Consider the following 24,248-nt stretch of genomic DNA (forward strand, 5'->3'; position numbering starts at 1 on the left):
TGGAAATGCAACTCTAGTCAATTCATCATTGATCCAATCCTCACAACCTAATCAAATCCTACAATAATCAAATTATGCCTCATGACGTTGATTCTTCTTTTGTTTGATATCTGGTGATGCAAGGCGGACGTTTAAGCTGGAGGAGCTACAGATTTTAATCTCACAGGAACAAGAAACGCAGACACGGCTTACGGCTGATTCTGTGACAGTCAGTCGTGTCAACCCAGCGTTCCCTACTTCAATCATTTGGGGTTGAGACTGCAGAAGTCATCGAGTGTGCCATGGTCATAAAAACAGATTACTCCTCATTCCATGGGAGGTTCCATCCCATGCATCATATTGATCAAAGGCTTATTTTGCATACGCACTAGTGTTTGCTACATAGCAAGAAATAAAAAATGCACTGCTGTTCAATGTGGAGGCAACAGGGAGCTTTATATGTAGCAGAATCAAAGACCGTGTTGGGACATTCAAATGAAGCTGGATGCATGTTAACCTTGTAGTTCACAAACCCAGTAGAGTAGATTGCATCATCTACAGTACGCACTACTAGAACTGGTAAAGAATGGCTGAGAGGCAAAACAACATTGCTTAGTGTCATCATAAATTAAGGCAAGCAGCACCTGAGACACATTTGTTTGGTCCATTGACCATGAAATTCAAAATATTGAAAGGTTAACAGGTGATTACGAAAGAATATGAGCGATGCATGAGTTTAGAGCAAAGCTATAAGAAATAGGCCTGCAATCCATTTTGGCCCCTAACCCATAGTTAATGACTTCAAAGAAGAAGGCCTGGCCTGGTTTGAGAGACCTGGGCCATCAGGGGGAGATATGCTCCTACAAGATACATATGTGTTCAATTGGAAGCATGATATAATGAAGCAACTATCTCTGCAGGAGGTGACTCAGCTATGCAAAACCTGTCTGTGGGTGTATCATAGCTGTATGCATGTATGAAGGACAGTGAAGGTTGGGTCATCCCTATTAAATGGGATGCAGTATGCATCCTGCTAAAACATCTCCCTTTGCTCATCTGTATTCACCTCAAGTAGGTACAAACACATTGTTAAAGGTGATAAAGTAGCTTACTGTCTTTTTACAGTCAACAACACACCCATGGGCTTCACTCTCAGCTGTACTAGGGGATGAATACTGTACTGAACTCAACGCACAATGTAGTTTCACTATACTTCCAGTGCACAATGGTGGTGGGGGAACCTGCAGACATATTCATAGCAGTGTATCACTCCTCCAGAGGGGTAGCTAGTGGTTTATGTTTATTGCTTAGCACTTTCAGACCCTGTGTGGGAGGAATCAGCATTACCATATCACTGGCTCCTCATCAATTCTCACAATGTGACACAAATTACAGAGTCTATGATTGAAAGATGTTCGTGGAGAATGTGATCAAATTCCCAAGAGAGAAAGAGCTGTGGGTAGAACCGAAGCTGTTGCACATGCATTTTAACTCCCAGAGAAAATAGGTTGAACGTGTAACTATTGGGGGAAAAAAAATAAACTCAAAGGCACACATTCTGAAAACAAACAATGTGTTCGTCAACCATTTGGGTATTGTTGGCAAATATGTGATGTCCATTAGAGAGATACCTATCAAATCAATTTGAATCACTTGCTCAGTAACAAGTAGCGTAGTCTTCTAGATCCTCTGTGGCTCGTCTCACAAACAGGCACACTGGGTCCCTGCTTCTGCACGCCTGTCAACATTCACCAACCTCCCTCCTCCAAACCAGATTGCTTCTATTCATCTGTCTACTTATACGTTAGTATTTGCATAATACATAAGTATGTGTGCATATACGTGTTCATTTATCATAGATTGATGTGCATGCTACAAGGCATTTCTGGTCTGTGTACCATCACTTGCCCATCCACATTCATTCCCAGTGGAAGAGCCAGAAAGAAAATATGGTCCTTTTTTCCCTTTGCCCTCTTTCCATTTACCCTTCGTCTTGCTTTTCAAATTCGTACTTTCCCTGCCAGGATTAAAGAAACGGTTAAGCCAGATTCTCCCTGTCCTTCCTCCTCCCAGTCATTTTACGCCTAAGCGGAGGCAGAACGCTTTGTTGTTTGTTACGCAAGATGCCTCGTTGGAGCTTGGAAATTGCACTGCCTGCCTGGCCACCGTGTCAGCTGTTGTGTCGCAGCACTCAGTCACTGTTAGCAACTGGAGAATTAGGGTCTGAAATGTGTTCCATCTGCCGAGTCACAGGCTACCTAGTGTATGTGAACATAATGATTCAGAGTCACAGTGAGATGTGCTGTGGAATGTAGTTGATGTCTATTTCTTCTGCCTTGGAGGAAACAATGACAGAGAGGCTGTCAATTGTGAAACTGTGGTGGACGAAGATGTAATTAGGGAAAGTGTCTATCTCTCTGGTTTGGTAATTGCTTACAACCCCTCAGGCTGTTTGAACAAAGAAAGCTTATTATTCAACTTTTGAGCGGATTGCAGACATTATCTTCTGAGGTGGGGAGGCCATTCTCCTTGGGAAGTAAACCGGAAAAATAATTCGGTGGAGCTGCCTGTTGCCTGACGAGGTCAAAGCAAGTAAACTAGCCCATGAAAATCCCCATGTGTTTGGAGAAGCAAACTATAACTGATGACTGGATGATGCTGTGTCTCCTGAAAATAAAAACAAGTGACTCTATGAGCTTTTAAAATGAGGACATGCCTTCAGCTGCTCGTGGCATGCTCGTCCTTACACGAGGAGGCAGTACGGCAGCATACTGTCATCCCGGTTTATTGACATCGTTCACATTGACACTTATTTTTTGTGTTCATAAAGTACAACATTATCCATTGTGACTCTTGAGAGCCAAAAGTGCCTTCAACAGATGAGAGAGTGATTTGAATCAGGTAAGTGCTGCCTGAGGCTTGGCTGCTTTTATATGACTCTTCACCGCAGACTCTCTGTTTCTTAGAAGGTTGAACGCCTTAACGCAGGGTTTGCAACAGACACGGTGAACATTTGTATTGTCTGGTTAATGTCAGTCATGACATATAGCCTATTGATTTTCAGCCATGTTGAATTTATATATTCCCGGCATTGTCACACATCAACACAAAGGACACTAAAGATGAAAAGGGATGTCATTTTTGTGACAGGATGAAGGTGATACGTGATGAAAGCATGACGTGAGTTCCAGAAGCTGGTAGGAAATTTAAGAAATTTGTGTTTTTACCTCGATTTACTGACAAATTAATTGGAGTGGCCCCAAAGTAGTAACTCTATTTGATGTTATTGTAATGACTTTTAAAGGACTACCGGTAATTAAATGCAATTTTTTCCAGGTATTCTACATGAATTTATGTAAGCTACATCATTTAGCTCACAGCTCACTTTTTGCAGTGATGCATGTAGTACGTTCATGAAGACTCCATTAAGGGTGAGTTATCTGGTTAGTGTTGCCTATCTGCCTGGCTAAGTACCAGATGTTGAGTTTGTAGATTTGTAGATTGTGTAATTACATAAATCAGCAGAGCAGGTATATTGTCAGCTGCTTTCATTTAAGTTTAGCAGCTCTTGCTCCAACTGTGTTTACTCATAAAATCCAGTTAACATTCAGCAACATTAAACAAATGTGCCTAAATTGTGATAGTCTTTGCCAGTATCCTGTGTGTACTATCCATTCAAAAATAAATCCTCTTGTTAGAAATATCATTTTTATAATATTTTGCTAAGTCCTGGTTTATGGCTTTCAACCCAGGGAAGTCGTAACAACAACAACCATAATCAAAGAAACAAAAGAACACTAAAGCTGAACAGATGGCAGACACATCCAATACTAAAACAGGGGTGAACAAATGCAACATTTTTACAATTACAGTTTGCATTTCTATTCAGCTTTTCAACATTTGGAGCAAGATGCACAAAGGTTGCTTCAGCCACAGACAAGACAATGTTTTTTAAGGTGAAAAGTATCTCAAGATGAGTGATAGGCACTGGGACAGGACTTTGGCCAAATAAAACAATATACCAATCTTCAAGGCAAGAAACAGCAGCAGAGTTTACCTCCCTGTTCTTCTCTAAGAAAATACAATGACTATCTGATTACTGGTGTGATTAGAAAGTAGGCGGAGGAGAAGGAAGTAATTGCGTCAAGGGTTTAGCTGACCAATGAGCCAATTACCAACAAGCAGCCGGCGCAGCCAAAGAAGGCGATGATTCCGAAGCTGAGAGGCACGGAGCTCGTCCGGCGCGAGAGCCATGCGGCAGGCCTTATTTTGATTAGACTCTAACACTATCCACATGTCATAACTGACACCTTACGCTCTTTTTCATCATTTTAACACAAATGTCTTTGTTGTTGATTTCACTAGACTTGAGGGTTTCAAAACCCATGATAACTAAATCCAAGTGAGAACTCGACAAGCGTTGAAATGACACATTGTGCGTCACTACATCTGCTAGATGCTAATGTGAGGAATACACAGATCTCAAAATGTGGCACTTATTCACATTTTGAATGGTCTATGAATTTGCTGAGCAGCTATTGGTACCTGTGCAACAGTAGAGGTCTGCCTTTAATAAGCTATGAAGGTTGATTAGTAGTGATAGTCACAAGGATCTGGAAACGGTTTACCTGGTCAAGGAGTTGGTTGTACAGTTCATGACAGTTATCAAAAATGTATTTGTATGTGGAGTCCAGACACGCCTTCACGCAGTCCTTCACCACCATACTGGCTCTTGGTGGACTCTGGAGCTCTTGTACCTGCGCACACACACATAAATACACGCACATGATTACAATGTTTGGTGTTGTCCTGAGTCTCATAGCAATTTATACTATAATAAATCATCCAATAACTATATATACGATGTTAGCCACCCAAATCAATGACAGTTGCTGTGTCTTAAATTGATTTCTATGTAGAGGACCATCCATCAGTGAAGTGATAACGTAATGCTATCATATTACAAGTACATGAAGTATTAATCCCAAGATATCACTTCCTTGCGGAAAAGGGGCAGCCTTCTTACATCCATTATGTATCATAATTGACATGTGGCCAGACTGTAAATGTGCAGTATATCGTATAGTAACACCGTAGCTCCTGTGTGTGAGCAGCTGTGCGTATACATAGTGCAGTGCAGCATGGGCACGGGACAGAGTGAAAGCATTGGTAACTTAAAGTGACAGATGTCATTCCTTTGCTCATAGCTGCCATCTTAGCTTTGCTTCAGTGCACCAGCGCTACACACCCACTCACGCAAAAACAGAGCTGAACGGAGCCGAGCCCTTCATATAGCGGAGCACGTCAAGACGTACTGTTGGGGGAGAGGGAGGGAGAGGAAACAAGACAGAGCTGGACACCTTTTAAACACACAGGCTAACTGCAGTATGCAGGTCAACACACGTTACACAAACATGACCCCATTGCATCAGCCTGCAGTCAAGAAAATGGTTAAGCCATAAGTTAGTTGGATTTGAATGTCCAGTGGTGTTGAGAGGGACAGGTTTTCAGGAGTTATGAGCTTGAATCGATTTAACCTAAACGAAACTTGCCTGAAATCAATGTGGGTTTATGTTTTTAATTGAATGTTGTGAGATTTCACAGGCATGGCCAGTATTGAAGGAGACTCAGTCACTCAGTCGATGCACTGCTGTGATAAAAGGTTATAGATGATATCTGCAAAGGATAGCGTTGTGCTCCATCATCATTTATTACAATGCTTATGTTCAATTCCTCTTAATTCGAGTGCCAAACTCCCCCATCGCCTATCAAATTGTACTCCCTGCGCATACAACCATAGACATTCTCTCACACACGCATACACACACGCTACCTTCATCCTGAAGAAGGTGATGCTGGTCAGCAGATCAACAGTGGACTTGAGATCTTGCAGACGCTCTGGGTTTCCTGCAGGGAAATTATCCTGGAGTAAGAAAGAGAGAGGGGACAATAAGATGAGGAGACAGACATCTTGTTGAAAACAGCCTTTTAACGTCACACACCCCCATCCACCACATCACATTGCTTAGCCCGAAAACATTGAAATTGATTACAGAACAATGCCCAGCAATCATACCGAAATGAATGTCTGTCTAATCGTTTAGTGGAAAAGGGAGTTCTCTGCTGATGAAAACCTCTATTTCGGGGCCATGAAGTCATCAGGCAGTGCGGAGAACCGTGACGGGGAGCATATAAAGCCCTGGCAGCAGTGAGGAAAGGCATCACTGCCCCATACATTATACTACTTCTCCTACATTCTCAGTGCTCTAATACAAATTTTGCTTGTTTTCCATCCCTCCTCTACCTTGTCAATAAATGCACAATGGGGATGCAGGAAATACAGCCAAATCCTCACAGCAGCCTGTAGGTCTGACAGCACAAGCACAGGAGAGGTCTATCTGAGATCAAGGCCGATCAGCGGAAAGCAAAACCCGCCCGACATCTTTCCGAGCAGCATAGAGGTTTCTATTGGGTTGATAAATGATTCAAGATGACCGCTTTTAGAAGAAGAAGCAAAAAAACAGAAAACACAATCGAACGCAACCCGGACAGTGGTCTCAAAAAGAACAGTAGAGAAGAAAGAATGTGGATGGCCTGTTAATACCTTACAGACAGTCAGCTGTCCACTTAAAGTGCATTTCTCAAGACCCGTGATTAATAGGAGGAGTCAAATTTAGAGGCGAAAGTGTAGTCCCCAGTAAGGATGAAAAGCCTCCAGGAAAACAAGCTTGACACACATTCTGCACAAGCAAATGTGGACCAGTTATATTTGGCTTCTGAAGGGGGGAAAAAAGAAAAGAAAATCTGTTGGGAGCAGGCTTTTTTTTCACTCCACTAAATGCGGTTTGCATCACTTCCTTTTGTACATTATATTGAGTATTTCATCATTTGTTCCTCAGTTTAAATTTTAAACCCTTTCTCTCTCTGCTGACATAGAACTTTCTTTCACAATATCATCACATACATGTAACCTTCAGATAAAAGTGAGACCATCAGTCCCTTTGAAACATGGACTCTGTAGCTTTCGATGCAACCTTGAATGTCGCCATTAGTACACCTCCTGAAACCACTGTTGCTGGAACAGTTACGACAACAGCTCAAAATGTGTTTTATCTGTTTGCTTTGGTTGTAGGAATTGCAACTTGTATAGGATGAAGCCAATTGAGAGTGCGCTTCGCTGCTAAACAGTAATTTCGAAAAATAAATCGACGGTAATTCACTAAGACCAACGCTCCTCAAGTACGATCAAACCAACATGTGCTTTCTTGCTTTTCCAAAAGAGGCATTAACACCTTTATCTAGGAGAGGAAACTCACCAACGAACAAGCTGAAATTGCACAGAAAAAAAAATGCAATTTCCACTACTGTCAGTCTGCCTTTCAGTGATAGTGGAAGTCTGAACCATTGAGTCTACTGGTTTTTAAATGAAATGATGATTAAAATTGCACACTAAATCATATTTAATATCATATTTTTCCATTTAAATGAAGAAAAAAGGGGAGCATTTTGAATCAGTTAATTAGTGGATTCTGACATAGGAAGGGAATCTAGCTGTGCAATTATGGTGATTGAAGTCCCGGAGAATCAAGTGCTTATTGACACTCATTATGTTTGCTGCAAAGGAGGTAGGTGGGTTCTTCACAAAAACCAAATCTCTACATGCAAAATGTTATGATCACAGCTACCAATCTAATTTGTCATTCGATGTCCTGTTTTGATTGCAGATAGCGAGGGTACACAAAAAATGCATTCATTATAGACTATATCTGTGAAGCAGGGAACAACTTAATAGGATTTATCTAAATTACAATCACAGCTTCAGGCGGGGAACCAAGTGTGGGATGTTTATATACCGGTAGCTTAAAAAGGTAAGGCAAGTTGTCGTTGAACAGCACCTTATCAAATACAGAGGTCATTCAAAGTGCTTTAAAAAAAGACAGATAGAAGAATAAAACAAAACAGTAACAAAATAAAACAGCATGTACTTGAGAAGTGGTACAAAGTACAGATACTGTGGATTTTTTAAATTTAGCTTCTTACTGTTGCTGACCAACATAAAAAAAATGATAAATACAGTACATTACTTTACATTTACTGATGTTAAACACAGATGCAAACCTCTTTCTCTGCAGAAACCCCGCTCTCAATGTTCAGTGTTTCTAAAAGCAGGGACAGCGGTGTAAATAACTTTGCCGAACTTTAACAAATGCTCTGTCTGAATACACAAAGACCAGAAATGAGAAACTCCAACTTCATCAGCAAAAAGAACAAAGGAAAAATAATCAGATGTATTGCCAAGAAGCAAGCAAGCATGCTAAGAAAGCAAAGCATCCATCTCTGAGCCAAAAGTATAGACAACATCAGCTCTGCCTTCCAAAGATGACAGAAAGTTCATTATGCGATGGGACGAGGAGTGAGTGATGCTGATGGGCTTTTAGTTCTTTGTGTTTGTTCTAGTGTACATTGAATATTATGTTGGGCCAGTGCAAAACTTAAAAGCAGTGACTGCTTATCATCAAAAAAAAAGAAGCTATATATATATACACACTACACGCTTCATAATTACCATGTATAAATATCACTGTGATTTAACATTTAATATTTTTACAAGACCAGACTAATGGTTGAAAAAGTTGCTTGTCAGACACCGGGCAACAAGTGGATCACGTGAAGGTAATTATGTGGAAAAAGAGATCAAAAGCAGTCATGCTCTGACGGGTACTGGACCTCAAACTGCCATAGGGACACTGCACTGTTCACCCTGCACTCTGACCATCCTGAGCAAAGGCATATGCCACAGAGCATGTGTCTGTGTGTGGATGAGTGTCTGTTGAAGTTAAAAGGTATAAATAGATTACTTAAAGCTGGGGTAAGCACTATATTTTTGGCATCATTGGGCAAAAATTCCATAATAACCTTTCAGCATTTTGTAATTCAAGTGGCCCGAGAGAAAACTAGACTTCTGCACCTCCTAGAGTTAGGTTTTCTTTAGAAAAGGTTTTCTTTAGAAAATAGCCCATGACAGGAGACTTTGGCCAATCCCAGGTAATTTCAGAGAGAGGGCGTTCCTATTGGCTGTCCTACAAATGCAGATATGAGTGCTTTTGTTAAAAAGGGACATATCCTAAGCTCCTTTATGTGATGCTTTAGCAGCTCCATTAACAGCTCAATGTTGCTGAATATAACACAATCTTGCTGTAGAAAGCTACAGGTACAGTAACTATTTTCTTTTCGTTTTACTGGAGGAGGCAGCAGGAGCTACTGCATCATCGGAAGCAACAAAGCAGGTGTTTGCATTAAGTTACCTTTTCTTTAAAGGCCCACAGTAATGCTGCACAGAGTTACATTTTAAGATAATATCCCTGGGGAGCTTACTGAACAAACAACACTTTATATCAAACTGTCCAAACTAAGCCAACAACCCACATCCCCCGCAGTGTGCTCTGAATACTGAGATACTACGTCCGAACCAGAGAAACCTGCAAATCCCAGCTGGGACAAACTGGCTATGCAAGGTGTCACTTGTATCAGGGCTGTTGGAATAAAGTTTACAAGGAAGAAACGCATATGTTGCAAAATGTAAAGTGGCAGGTGCAACCCGGCTCCCTCTCTGCTGATTCAAGCCCCCTGTTTTACAAAAGCAAACTCAATCTCCCTCAGAATGTCATTATAGTGAAATCCATACGGTGAACGGACGAAGTAGCAGGATCTGAATCGTATTACTGTCCAATAGTGGCAGGCTCTGTGGGACGGCTTCAGAGAGTGAGAGAGTGAAAGAGAGAGTATGAAATGTGTGTGCATGAACCACTGGTCTGTGGCAGGCTTGACAAGAGAGCAGCAGGGCAGCACTGGCAGGTGAAGCCAATGTGATATTCTGTGACTGCTCTCATCGCCAGACAGCCAGGCCATCTGAAAATAAAAGAGGTCATCTCTCCTTCACTTAACCCTCTGTTGCCCAACCACCATGCCTCCTTTCATTCCTCGTCTGTTTCTCCTCTCCCTTTCCAAATCAATCTCTCTTTCCCTCCAACTCTCTCCCTCTTTGTCCAAATCCCATCTCGTCCAACTCCCTCTCTGCTTGACGATTTCTTTTCCAAATCCTCTTTATCCCTCATTCGCTATTTGCCAGTCCATTCTCTGTCTCACTCAAGTCCTCTCTCTTTTCATGCTATCTACTTGCTGTCCTTCACTCATCCTCTCTTTTTTCTGCGAGGATCTATCTCTATGCTGTCAGGGTGTGTCTCTGTAATCACATGTGGCTTCACACAGAGAGCCGTGGTAAAGAACAGGGGAATAATAGCAATAACACACAACGTCACATTGTCTTTTGTGTCACATTAAAGGTGAGAGGGTCATCCTTCAGTTGCAGTTCACCGTGCAATGCCACCAGCAGGGGAGAAGACGTGTGTGTGGCTGCTCAGGTGCATACCTGCGTGCGAGTCAGTGAGCAGTTGTAGCTAAACAGCAGTGTGGATGTCTGCTCGTTTGTGAGGGAGTGTGTGCGAGCGAGAGATGTGTGGGTTTGTGTGCCTGTGAATGTGTGGTGGTGTGTGGTGTCTTAACAGGTTTAGCCCTCCTGGGGTTGCTCTGGAAGATTATGTGCTGTATGTCAGGATTTCAATCTGCCTGAGTAGAATACAGAGGACCTTTAGTGGCCTGAAAGTGGCAGACCTCTAGCAATTAGAGATGCATTTCTGATTGCAAGATCCCAGTTTGTTCATTTTACAATTGTTGGAAGTTGTTTATTCTAAGGTATATGTTTGATTGGCGCTTCTTTGTCATTTATTTTGGGTTAGGGAGGGGTAAGAATGTTGAAGAATGAAATCACTATTCATTAGTGGGTCATTTAATGAAATGTGCAAGGGTGATGGTTGTACAAAAACTTCATCATGTTTTTTTGTTCATTCTAAATTAACTTAATTCTATACTTTTTTAAATGTGACAAGCTTTTTAGTTATGTATAATTTTAGTTACTATATGTATGTCATTGTATAATAAACAATGTGTAAATACAACACAAATATGCAGAAACAATGTAGCGCTGAGCAGAAAACAGGACATTTCATGCAAGACTGAGCCATATAGCAGAGCTTCGTGGACACATGTAGCCTACTGAAGCATCAAATGGTGACCTTCAATAATTTACATCAAAGATGGCTTAAACAAGCCAAGCAGAAAATTCTCTATATAGAAAAGTTAGCAATGCAGCTACCAGACATGGCCTGCTGCCCATCATTCAGTGACAATCACCAAACAAATGACCGTGAAGAATGATCGTCATACAACAAAAAGTCCTTCAAGTGAGACTGACTCAGTAGGGGATGAAACATCACTACACCCATTTACATAGACATTTTATTACCAGAATTTATGTACTGCTAAGAGTCCTTAGCAGCGTGTATCCTGCATGTCGCCCCTTTCTCTCCGACAAAATTGCATTAGCTTGTACAGGTAGCTATAGGTATATTAGGTAATTTGCCTTTTTTCTAAATGAGGCCATTGATAAAAACTGAACAAACATGATTGTCTCATTAATATAGTCCACAGGATGGAAAGAAGCTGTGACAAATTATTTTGAAACGTGATCTTTGTTGTATATATTAGTAATAGCCAACACCAAATCGATCTCCAGATGCTATCGCCTACATAGAAATGTGGAAGCACATAGTCCAGTTTATGGGTGTATGGATACACGATGTCCAATATCCTAAATGCATGAACCACCATGGCAGACAGACTGCTGGACACTCAACAGAGTCTATTTATTGGACCATGGGGAACACTATTTCCTGAGATGCTGATGAACCACTAGACACTGTAGGCTGATTATTGATATTTAAGTGCCTGGCTTCTCTCTGCTGAAAACTGCAAACACACTGCAGAGTCATTCATCATTCTGTTAATTCAATTTGATTCAGTCATATGAGGTTTTCTTTTTTTTTCTTTTTTAAACAACAATGTATGACATATCTGTCTGGGTATATATGTATCTATCTGCAATTTCTGCTTTTTCAAATCAAACTTTTCACACATCTTCCTTCAATATCACATCTTGAAACCACAAATAGACTTCAAAGCCATATATTATATATTGTTAATACTATGAGAACATGAGTGTGGCACATGTGACATTATCAAATGTCATGGTATGACACCATCACACCTACGACATTTACCTTGTCTTAATCCCGCTATTTACCACACCTTAACGCCCGGCATTAATGCGCCTGCTGTGTGACAACATTGTGGGATTCAAACAAGGCAAGCATGCATAAAATACACTCTGAACTGTATCCAAGGAAGAAGAGAATCCAGTCAATAATCACATTTGGAGCGCGACAGACACAAAGTGTAAAGGGATTGCTGCTCCAAGCCAGATATAGTAAGCACACAGTGTACTGTATACAGTTCAATCAACCCTGAAGCCTATCAAATCAACCAAATTGCAGGTACCTTAGATGGTAACACTTCTGTTTACAGTAGAGTACATTTTAAAGGATGCAAATGATAAACAGGCTAAAGTAAATGGCAACCTGAATTTTCCCAAAAATAGGAGAATTGTTCCTGCTCCTCCTGTCTATATCTAAATACTATTAATATAGATTTATGGTGAATTTTAACATCATACTGTAAAAATGATCATTATTTTGAATTGACAAAAGTCACAGAAAACAAACACACCAGACGCAAAAGTTCATACATACCCGATATTTAGAAAGGTCAATCCTTAGTGAGTTATGCAGCTGGTCCAGTAATTTGACAAATTTTTCCCTCTGTCAGGATGAAAAATTCCATAATTCAGTTCAAAGCGTCCCCACACACAAAGCGATGTGTCTAAAAATGTATAAAACTGCGTGGTCTGTAGTATTGTTTGCCTGCAGTGACTCATTTTTACTTCCTGGAACAACATGTAGGGGTTTAGCAATATTGCCAGACTCGGCTTACTGCCTGGAAATATTATTGTATGATGTACAGCATTAGCTTATTAAAAGTTCAATCGGAAAGCACTGGCAACCTCTGAGATCTGGTTGATTTCAAATGCACAACTTGTTTTAAACAAATAACTCTTAATGAGATTGATGACAAAAAGGGTTTAATATCAGACTCTAAGACAGCAATAGATGTTACTTAAGTCTAACTGGATGTCTGCGGATGTTAGACTACAAGACAATAATAGGTGTGCTTACCCCAAAGTTAGAGGCAGCAAATCGGTCAGAAGCGGAGGCAGTGGTTGTGGTGGTGGTGGTTGTGTGGGCGAAGTAGGAATTGATATTAGCAAGCAGGTTGCTCATCACTGCTGGCACACCGGGACACATGTATTTGGCGGACAGACAGGAGAAGTGCCTACAGAGGAGAAGAGACAGCTATTATTCCACGTAGCACAGGGGGCACTGCTGTAGCCATTTTTGGACAATGTCGGATCATTTCTCGACCAAAGATCAACAGACAATCTTGTGAAAAAATAGGGACAGTGACAGATACCACATCAACGACACAATTCCAGACAGAGAACATTTTAAAGACTTGCTCTTCAGCAATCCTCATAATCAACAAAGTTACACAGCACTGAAATAGAACATGGTTTAGAATCAAGAAGCATTTCCCTCAACATATAGAGCTAAAAAAAAAAACATCCTAAACCGTGCTTCTGTCCATTGTTTTACAGTTACCAAGATAAACAGAAAGTGAGCAGACTTACTGAAGTACAGTATTTCTCTATTAGCTTCACTGTCTGACTGCTGAAGAGAGAAGATATTTTGAACGTTCCAAACAATTACTTCTGATGGAAGAGTTAATGGATAAGTAGTTCACTGCTCCGTTCATGGACTGTAATCGTGTCTTCAGCGACTATCTACAGCCAATGATGTCATAAATCACAGCTGTATGACCTATACTATTAAGGACATAAGGCTGCAAAGTAATAGATGGAGCAAGTAAGTTTGATCAAGGGATCCGATGTGATATAATCCCTTCCAAGGGGAACAGAAGAGAGAAATGTAAATCTTACTGCGTACCATTTAACTTATTTGTTTGTTGTACACTTGCCGAGGTAAGTGTTTTCCACTGAGGTGAATCCACATGTGTCAACAGAGCATAAACTAAATCTCAATACTATGCAGTGTACTAAAATAACACAAGGGATCTTTCCCAGGGGAGGGACTGAAGCAGGCGCATCTTACTGTTGAAAATTGAGTGTCTTCTGTTTAGATAAATCTTGTTTCCTTTTCTCTCGTCTCCAGAGCTCTTTTAACTTCCTGAACTTTAAACTTTACACAATGAGACAGGCTCATATATTGCCACTTCAGATTTGTGATGATCTTTCACTTTCTTTCCTTGCACACACACACACACACACGCGCACACACGCACAAACACACATCTGCAACAGCGCCACCCAGCAGTGATTAAGTGCTGGAGCCAGAGAGGCCTGGTTTGAGCATGGATCCCTGCCTGAGTGAAAAGCATACGCTCCTTTTAACACCTCACACTGCTGCTTCACAAGCCATGCAGAATACCTCCCACAATATAAATCACTGGTATCTACAGTCAACATAAAGACTGGCTGCCATCTCGAAACCCATTCATACAGCAGATAGAATATGTTATGCAACAATGTGAGTGTGCAATAATCTGTATGTTTACTTTGATGCAGCTGACAGAAATGTATACTGGGGCTTTTTTCCCAGCCTCTGGCGAGACCCATAGCAACCAAACATATGGGTGCATTGGACGCTTTGCCCGAGAGCTTGAAGCCAGCTGAGCTTTACAAATATAGCATTTAACATAATACAAAAAGAAGAAAGAAGAAATTAGTTTTTGGATAATATAGCTAAGCATTTACTTTATATATATATTAATCGTGAGAGAAATTTGTGTTATCAACATGTTTTTTTTATAAATAGTTTTATATATCACAAATTAAAGGTGACCACTAGTATTGTGAAGCTGGAGAACAGAGGTTTTGAAACTAAGAACACCCTGCACAGTGAGTCATTGCTTCATACAGCCAAAGTGTTGGAAAAGGCACCAGATTATGGGAAGTAATGATTACAGATTTACTCCCCCTCCTGAGTGCAGCCCAAGCACACACACGCATACGCGCACACGCTCACAAATAGAAACACAAACATGTTCTCATCGGGAGGCCTATTTAATTACTTTGCTTTCAGCCTCCAAATTACCCAGGAGCACTTGGGGTTAGGCGAGCAAAGAGAGTGATGCAAAGAGAGTGATGATGGCATCCGCTGAATTCCCATGGTGCTTTTAGAGCTCGATCTCCTGAGCCAATTTTCAAGAGGAAGACGTTGCTTCTCCTCGTGTTACCCTGCCTTGGTTTTTACCAGCAGATGAGACGCACTACGCACAAACTCACATCTCATTTTACGACTTCAGATGGCCGGGAGAAATGAGAAAAAAGGATGATGAGAAACAGGATGGTGGGATGTGAAGGTGGTAGGGAGTGGTGATAGAGTGAGATGAAGAAAAACGAACATGAGTGAGTGATACGTTGGGAGTTGTTGTGTGGGGCACAGGAGGGATAGTTGTGTCTTTGCAGCTACTGTGATTTATGTAGCCATCATGTCAGGAGTGGCTGGGAGTCAAGGATCTATGATGAAAAAAACGGAAAGGTAGGGCCTTTCATAAATTCCTGATGAAGCATAATAAGCGCTTCAATGAGAAACGCCAAGCTTAAACAAGGTTCAAGCCTGAGGCATTACCTCAACCTGAGAAAGCTGGTAATAAGGCAACTTACTGCCTCACTTGTCTGCACTTAGATAACCCTGCAATCCCTCATATGCCGTAATACCCTGTCACACTGACACAACCGTCTGTCACCTGGCACAGTTTACAACACCAAAACAATCAATTGTGTCAACCCTTATATATAACGCTTAATACGTGTCGTTATTGTAGCAGTTCCACTCCTCACTTTTGTGGACACAATGGTGACGGGGCAAAGAACAGATCTAGAAACAGCTAAATCAAGCTTTACAGGGCTCAAAAAAAAGAAACCCAATGGCACGTCTGCCTTACAGGGCCATTAGGAAGATCAAGAAAGCATCTGCTGTGGGACATATGAGGTTGAGTCATAATAATCACTGCGATCAGAAAAGTGTGAGAGGAGGGGCCGGGGGATCATACATGCCTGGGGTCTTTTGGAAAAAAATCTGAAACAGGATAAAGGCAGGGTAACGGTAGCTAGTCATCCAAAAACCTTCTGAAGGAACCTTGGGTCTCACTTTGCTGCGGAAAATTTAAAAAATAGCAAGAGTATTTTATGTTGTCATTTGTATTTTAACATATATATTTAGCTAATTATATCAACACCATTAAAAGCGACACGATTCGTCAGTGATTCTTCATCTAACTGAAGCGTCCAGCCAGATTTCTGGACATGAAAGTCAAATGTGAGCTGTGACTTTCATTCAATTTGCCAACACAATCTGTGTGTAATTAGAGCCTGATTTACGAAGGCAGCAGCTAATTACATAGTCTGCTTCTGGGACTGCCCAACAAGCCTCTTCTGAAGGGCAAGCAGAACCTAAAAGGTGCAGTTTGGTGATTCAAATTGACATTTTTAGACTGACTCAGACTCACTAACAATTAAAACTTACTAATGCAAACAATGAACAAGGGATAAAAGGTGTAATCCAAAACTGCTATACCTGTTTACTAACATATCTGTATTTGGATTTCTACCAAAAGTGGGCAGGGCTTCGACCAACAATGTTTTCATACTTTAACTGCACTAAAAATATACAAAATACAACATAATATTTCAACCGTGTACCTAAATTAGTTAAATTATAAAGCATGATTTATATAAAACGTCTATATAAAAACTGAGTTACTGTTAATTATTAGTGGGAATAGAAGGGGACTTTTGGTAGTTAATTGCAAGTTAGAATTGGAATCAGAGGTTACATATATAACAAAGGGAGAACCAGGAGAATAAAAGCTTGGTCTCAAGTGTTTATGATAAAAGTGAGAAGGCTCTCTTAGTCTTTTTGAATGCACTTTTGACTCGGTCCCCATAATGACTTCCAAGTAACATCAACAAAATACAATTTCAGAATGACTTTTGAAAATGGTGCCATTGCTGTATTTCATGACCAATTTAGTGAGACCGTTTGAAGCTCAAGTTCAATAACCACACGGCCACAACTGCTCGTATTGCTGCTCAAAAGAAAAAGCTACAGTGGCAACTAGTGCACTGTACATGTTGTAGATAGATGCAGGACGCAGACTTCCGCAGTGGCAACCGTTACATTGTGGCAACACTATACAATGTAGCATGGCTTGAATTGTGGCTTGATCAATATTCAGTGATTTTTAATGTTCCAGGTGGTGGACAGGGTCACAGACGATCAAAGAGACAGACAGAGAGAGGGAAACGAGACTGTTTATGTGTGTCCATGATCAATGTGACCTGGGCAGGCTGGGAGTTTTTCCAAGAGACCAGAAATTAATCAATTAAACTTAGGAGCTCGATTGTCCTCCAAAGCTCTGATTCTGCTGAGGAGACATTTTTACTACTTCTCGTCTCCTTCTGCTCTTCTTTTTCTCATCTCCTTCTCGCCTCCACTCTGCCGGATGGGACAATGACAGATTGGTGAGGTAAAACGCCATAGATCAGGGTGGTACTCACGTCATGGCCTGATAGATGGACTCCACTCCGTATCGCATGGCAAACTCATCCACTATCTCCTGAGACACGTCGTCAAAGTAGACCTTCCACGCCTCGTCCCCTTTCACCTGTGGGATCTTCACCACCCCGCTGTTCTTCACCTCGGTCAGGCAGTGGAACAGGTTCTGCGAGTGGCACGAGAGATAAGACAGAAGGGGTTACGGTGATGGAGCACAGAGTCACAACAAGTAACAGCAAACAAAGACCCTTATCACTGCTGGTGAGATCTTTTTTTTTTTACAATGCTCTAACTATTGATTGCTGGAAAATCCTGTTAGTTTGCTTTCCGATGTAATCACAAAACAATAATTAGTTTTCTTTAGCAGCTGCCTTCGCAGACTTAATGCTTAGCTTCCCAAAGACAGTGATTGGAGTTGAGTGAGAACTAATTTTGCCTAATGCTGATGGTTACCTCATGTAAACAGGTGTATTGGCCATGAGGAGGAACCACATTCTCCTCCCCTTTCATTTCCACGCTGATCTTGAGTCTGATGGCACCAGATACCGCAGACTTGTCAGTCCTTTTATCTGTAATACACAACCAAGCTGAGTTAGCCACACAGGGAACATAACTGAAGAGTAACTATACCAATTACAAGCTGAATTTTAGGTAGGTTAGGCAAAATGTGACTACCTGAATCCACAGAAACTATCATGTCAAAGTGAAGTTTTTGCTCACTTTTTAAACTCCACAATCTCTATTCTGAGACATACAGTAGCATCTCGTTATCTGTATCCTGGATGATATAGCACAACACTAAGCACCAGAAAGAGCAGCTTGGACTGCCAGTCTCTTGTTCTGTCTCTGTACAGGTTTCTAAATCGTGTGTCACAAGTTTGGCATTACATTTTTCCTTATAATAGCTGATAATAGCTGGAGAAAGTGAAAGACCTATTAAAAGAATATTTTCTAAAAGTATTATTCCATTCAGTTCAGCTCTTGCACAAACGGACTAACCCCAGTCAGTGAAAGACTGTACAATTCAATAAACAACATTGTTGTCCACCTCGATAGAAAGCGCACAACATAAAACACAAATTACGTCATATCTTCGCTCGCAGCCATGCAATTTTAATGTATGAGAAAACACTTGCATTTGCAATATCACTGGCTATAATGCAGTATATGAGCACGTCTCTTGCATGCGCATATATAGCCCCAAACATACACAGGCACAAAGATGCAGGCTTACACATTCCTGACAGGTCTGAGAGCTGATGACTCCACAGCTGCTGGGGTTTGTTACAGACTATAAATGCCTCCCCTCTGTGCTTTCATTTACAATTCATCTCTATCATATTAAATGAGGGAAATTTCCCCCTACTGTCAGGTGGTCTAGAGACAGACGATTAAAAAATAATAAAGTGACAAAGCGACAGAGACCAGCGTTGTAAACGCAGCAGCCCAGATTGAAGAGGAGCTGAAGAGGCTTAGAGAGGAGAACAGCTGGAAGGGTGGACACCCACAACAGCAAAGGGCTGTTTAAACATTTATTGTGGACATTTAAAAAGGCAGAGAGCAGCAGCAGCGGTCAGGGGTCACAATTACCACAAAGTGCATCCTTTTAGCTAGAGAGGCAAACAAAGACAGCACCAGCCAGCCATAATACTTGAACAGAAGTGGGAGCTCGCATTATGTTGCGCATTCAACCTCATGTCACATGGAGATACTGGTGATATTTGAGAGTGGAAACAATGAAGGGCTCTGCATCAACAGCAGCAGCACCAAAACTAAACCAAAGGTCTGTCTGGCTTCTTGGTACATGGATAGTAATGGTGACCTCAATTGGACCACATTGTATCTTCCTGTACATTACAACGAGATTGTGTAGAGAAAGGTATAAAGAGTTTAAATGAACAGAAACCTTGTGAAATGTGTTGCAATCATAACAATGGTAACTAGGGCACTTTTCTTAGTATCAACCCTGATGTGTCTAAAAAAACGAAATTTGGAAACTGTCAAGTAGGGCTGCAATAATTAGTCAATGATAATTAATCACACAAAACGAGCAAATTGAAGACATCATCGTTGCCTCTGAGAAATTGCGAATGCAACTTTTTTTTTTTTAATCATACTTTTGCCAGTCTAAGACAAAGCTCTTGTGTGGCTGCATTCAGACAACATTAGACATTTAAGAGGGTTGGCTACAAAACAAGAGTTCAGTTGTTTTGGTATCAATCCCACAACTGCTGCGAGATCAAATGGGTAACATACCTAGATTGTACCAAACGTCCATCTCTCCACTCAGAGTGCGAACCTCGATGATGGTCTGTCCCAGGAAATCGTCTGACTCACGCTTGAAATGCTGCTTCACCCTTGATTTAATGTCATCATCCTCGTCCCACACACGCACCTTGATGCGGTCAGTGGCGTTGTGACATTCACTGTGATTTGGAAGATGATTATGTCGGGTCAAAACAATCACAACAACATGAACAACATCAGCAGCGGCTTATTCGGTGACAGCTCATCAGGCTGGGGTATTCAGTAGAGCAGAATGACAGTCAAATGCATGAATACGAGTTCAGACACCTCTTTGATCCCTTGGACACATATGGAGAACAATTCTTGCCTAGATTCAAATAAAAAAATGTGTGTATTTGTGTATGCATGTGAGTGTGTATGAGTGAGTGTGTATGCTTAGCATGTGTATGTGGAGGAGGGCTCTCTGCCTGGAAGGAGGATTTACCACAAGACATTGCATGACCTTCACTCTGCATCTATATATTCTTACTCCCAATGCATACTAATATCATCAGAGAAGAGCTGAGCGTTTCACAAGAGTGACTGCATATCATAGCATGGATTATATATTTGTTTGTGAAAGTCCGCTTCTTTGCATCAGTGCAGCTGACAGACGTTTCGCAATAATGACTCTGCTAAATAGAACAGAGGTGGCCAAAGCACTTAGCTTCAGATGGGGTCAGACTCTTCGGCTCTGGAATTAAAACCGACAGATTACATTTTGTTCTAATGACATCTTGGGTGCAACATCAAGAGAAACAGTATCTGTAGTATTGTGTTTGAACTAATCCCTTTCCGGGGGAAGCACTTGCTGCTGCTGCTGCTCCACTTGTCCAGTACTTTGCTCTCTGCCAAGCACACAGTAATGCATCACTCTATTAATCTACACCCTGGTCGTAATTGGGAAAGAGCCACCGCTGGAGGCACATTACAGGTGCAGAGCCTTGTTTAGCCTTGAGATAGGACATGTACATACGTACACATGCCCACACACACACACACACATATATGACTATATATAGAGAATCTCAGGAGTATATACAAAATACAATAAAAGAAAAGAATCGTCTACGTATTTACTAAAGCCTTAAGATTCCCTTGAACAGATGAGTCTTAATCTTAGTGGGGATTGTCTGGTCGGATACAGGTCAAATTAGTAGAGAGCACTCACAAGTTGAACTTCTCATCCCAGACCGGGTTGAGGTTGCCGAAGATGGTCTTCGTCCTGCGTTTGGTCTTGCCCACCTGGACGGTGACGTAAGGGTCGCTAGAGCCAGTCTTATCCTTGGCCTGTAAACCCTGTGCACTCATCACTGGAGACAAGACAGGGTTGAAAAGAGTAAATAGTACTGTAAATATCATAAGCAACATATGTGACCACCTTCAGGATTTCATACACCTTCAAGTTACTTATCCTGAAATTAAACTCACTTACTACTTATACTGATCTACAGCTTATTTCACTCAATTCACAGGGGCATATTATTTTGGAAGTCAAAAACAGAAAGCAACAGTTACTCAAAATCCCAGTCGCTACATTACATTACAGTCATTTAGCAGACGCTTCTATCCAAAGCGACTTACAATTCAGATTCTATCACATTTCTACACCATAGGCGCAGCTACGGGAGCAATTGTGGGGGTTAAGTGTCTTGCTCAAGGACACATCGACATGCTAGCAGAGCCGGAGCCGGGGATCGAACCGCCAACCCTCTGATTGAAGGACGGCCCTGCTCTCCACTTAGCCCCAGTCATGCATCTACCTCTATATTTTATTTTAGTGCTTACTAATCAGTTTCCTGAATTTTATTTATTTGATTTTATGGTGTCAACTCAAGAATTGAGGGCTTGTTAGTGCCTACAGCAACTATGTGCACTTGCCAAAAGCTGAGGCAACTAAGCAGCTCTTTGGTTCATTGGCAGCAGCCACATTTAATATTCTTGTGTTTATGTGACATATTAATTATATCTATGATTTATATTTTCCAACATCCAGGCTATAGGTAGATCCCATCCATGTGTGCCGGCCCACGGCTACAATGTGTCTATGCTGCGCTAAAGCTAAGATTTTGAATCTTACTTACACATTCACACACACACACACACACACACATCTACACACCTACACACACACACACACACGCACGCACAGACACAGGAAGGTGCAGAGGAGAGACAGTAGTATTTCACAGCGCCATAAAAGGGAAAAAGGACACTGAGGCATTAAATATGCATAAGTGACAATCTAAATAATTCAGGGTACATATATATCCCTCAGCTCAATGCTGACAGAAGTTGGTGGGAAGGATATAGAGGCTTGAAGAGCCATGGCCTCCCTGCTCCAGGAGTACTGGAAATCAAATGGCTCCTGTAGTTAAAGCGACAAACATCTAGAGGGGTATGTATGCTTCAAAACAAACAAAATGCTTGTTATTTCATCCAGCGGCATCTAAAATCCCCGCCCTCACACCTTTCTATGTCGGAGCGCAGAGGCTGCAGTCTACAATTTTTGTCACATTCTGAAATCGACAATCCCACATTCTCTACCAGATGTGCAGAGTTGAAAAAGTAAGAATGCAGCTAACTCTGTCACATGTCCGATTTACAAACATGAGCACAATTATCCCCAAGATTATCCCTGCCCCACTCCTCTGTATGTATGGAGGCCAGCTGTTTGACCTGCCTTCAAGTGTGGCTTCATTTTGCACATCCCCCTTAAATAGAGTAAACTGGGAAGAGAGTTGGGGTTTGATAGCATTTTGAATCTGCTTATCAAATTTGAATCCTGTTGAATCCTTTACTGAGTCTGTTTGGGTGGGTTTAGGTTTTCACAATTTTAAGCAACAAAAGTCAGATATAGCTTTCAAAGAATTGAAAGTTCCTGCAAAGTTTACATGACTGCCTATTAGTACAAAAGCTGAGAAAAGGACAAGATTTCTATTGATTTCAGAAGAGCAGAGTAACAAAGAGGGCATACCCAGAGGTATAAACAGATTGTGGTATGAAGAGTGGCAACTGAACAGAGAAAAGGACTACATGTTTTTCCATTTTATACATTAACGTCTGTTGCGGTGAGTTTGAGCAAGGCTTTCATTAAACAGTGAACTAATTGTTCAAAGAGAATTTAAGTAGGAAAATAGTATTATGTAATATACTCATACTCCTTATTGCACGTTTGTTTGATAATGATGTGATCAATGCATTGGCAGGTACAGTAGCATATTTGGTGATTAGCAGAGATGTTCTAATTAGCATTAACATCGTATATATGATCAAGGTTCACATTCACTGCCAAACCTGGTAATGTGCACATTAGCCAGAAACAGAATAGCTCATGGTCGCTGTGAGAGTGCTGCAGAGTCAATGTCAGTCTGTATTTATCGAATGAATGAGGCGTAAACAACAACTCAATAACTATATTTTAAAATTGGACGTTCAATAAGCCTGTGAGAAATTGATCAAGGCAACCCTGGGTCTTCTTAATGTCTCTCTCAATCCTATTTGCCTCTCTCTCTCTCTCTCTCTCTTCTTTCTTCTTCTCTTCCTCTCTTAGAGTCCTCTTCCTTGCTATTCATAACCTTTCCATCTCACTCTATATTTGTCTCGCTCCCTCTCTGTTTCTATGTCTCTCCAGTGTATTGACACTGTGAGAAATGCAAGGTGAGCAATAAATGAGCTGGGCCTGGCACAGTTACCACAGAGATAGATTGGACTCCAGGTGTTGAGGTTACAAAGCTAACTTCCTGACCTTCTTTCTGCCAGTTATGACCAGGAATAAAATGAAACCCAGTGATTAAGTGATAATCATGTACATATGTATGTAAATGAGGTAGTGGAATCAAAAGAAGAGCCTTGTAATCCTCAAGGATGATTATTCTTTTTAGGTTTATGGTCTTCAGAAACAGGGACAAACAACAGAGGTTATATAATCAAACAGAGTGTGAAAATAGTGGCAGAAATTAGACTGAAATATGGGATTCAGATCTACTCCCTTTTACTAAGAGGGAGAGTAAACAAAGACAAGAGAGGTTCGGTGACAAAAAGGAGAACAGCTGTTCTATAATGCGACTAACCATTATTTTATCAAATTTCTACCAAAAGAGATGCATACTGTACAAGCACAAAAAAAAAAGCTTTGGAGGGTTCATTTCCAAAGTACACCGTACAAATCAGCATGGTAGTGAGCTCAAACACAATATCTCTGTCAGTTGCAGCAAGTACTCCGCAGTAATAATAAGTCACCATCGCCTCTTTATTACTGCCTCTCAGATGCTTTGTATTTACCGTGCCACCATTTAACATTTGGCAAGCATTGTTGCAATCTGATAAGCTCTC

The 24,248-nt window shown here is 41.1% G+C and overlaps 1 protein-coding gene across 2 annotated transcripts in view; it reads right to left on the reverse strand.

Annotated features, from left to right (window-relative positions):
- unc13c (unc-13 homolog C (C. elegans)) overlaps positions 1-24,248 on the reverse strand; it is an 88,569-nt gene that overhangs the window by 37,193 nt on the left and 27,128 nt on the right. For both annotated transcript variants that reach the window (XM_076077975.1, XM_076077976.1), the window contains 8 exons: positions 21,085-21,226; positions 19,884-20,053; positions 18,081-18,196; positions 17,630-17,793; positions 13,167-13,323; positions 12,684-12,752; positions 5,813-5,902; positions 4,608-4,736 (listed from right to left, as the gene is read on the reverse strand). In XM_076077975.1, coding sequence (XP_075934090.1) covers positions 4,608-4,736; positions 5,813-5,902; positions 12,684-12,752; positions 13,167-13,323; positions 17,630-17,793; positions 18,081-18,196; positions 19,884-20,053; positions 21,085-21,226 — 1,037 coding nt within the window. The remainder of the gene's footprint in view (positions 1-4,607; positions 4,737-5,812; positions 5,903-12,683; positions 12,753-13,166; positions 13,324-17,629; positions 17,794-18,080; positions 18,197-19,883; positions 20,054-21,084; positions 21,227-24,248) is intronic.

This window comes from Anarhichas minor, unplaced genomic scaffold (genome assembly GCF_050575085.1).
Source record: "Anarhichas minor isolate MPS153535 unplaced genomic scaffold, ASM5057508v1 ptg000062l, whole genome shotgun sequence".
NCBI lineage: Eukaryota > Metazoa > Chordata > Actinopteri > Perciformes > Anarhichadidae > Anarhichas > Anarhichas minor.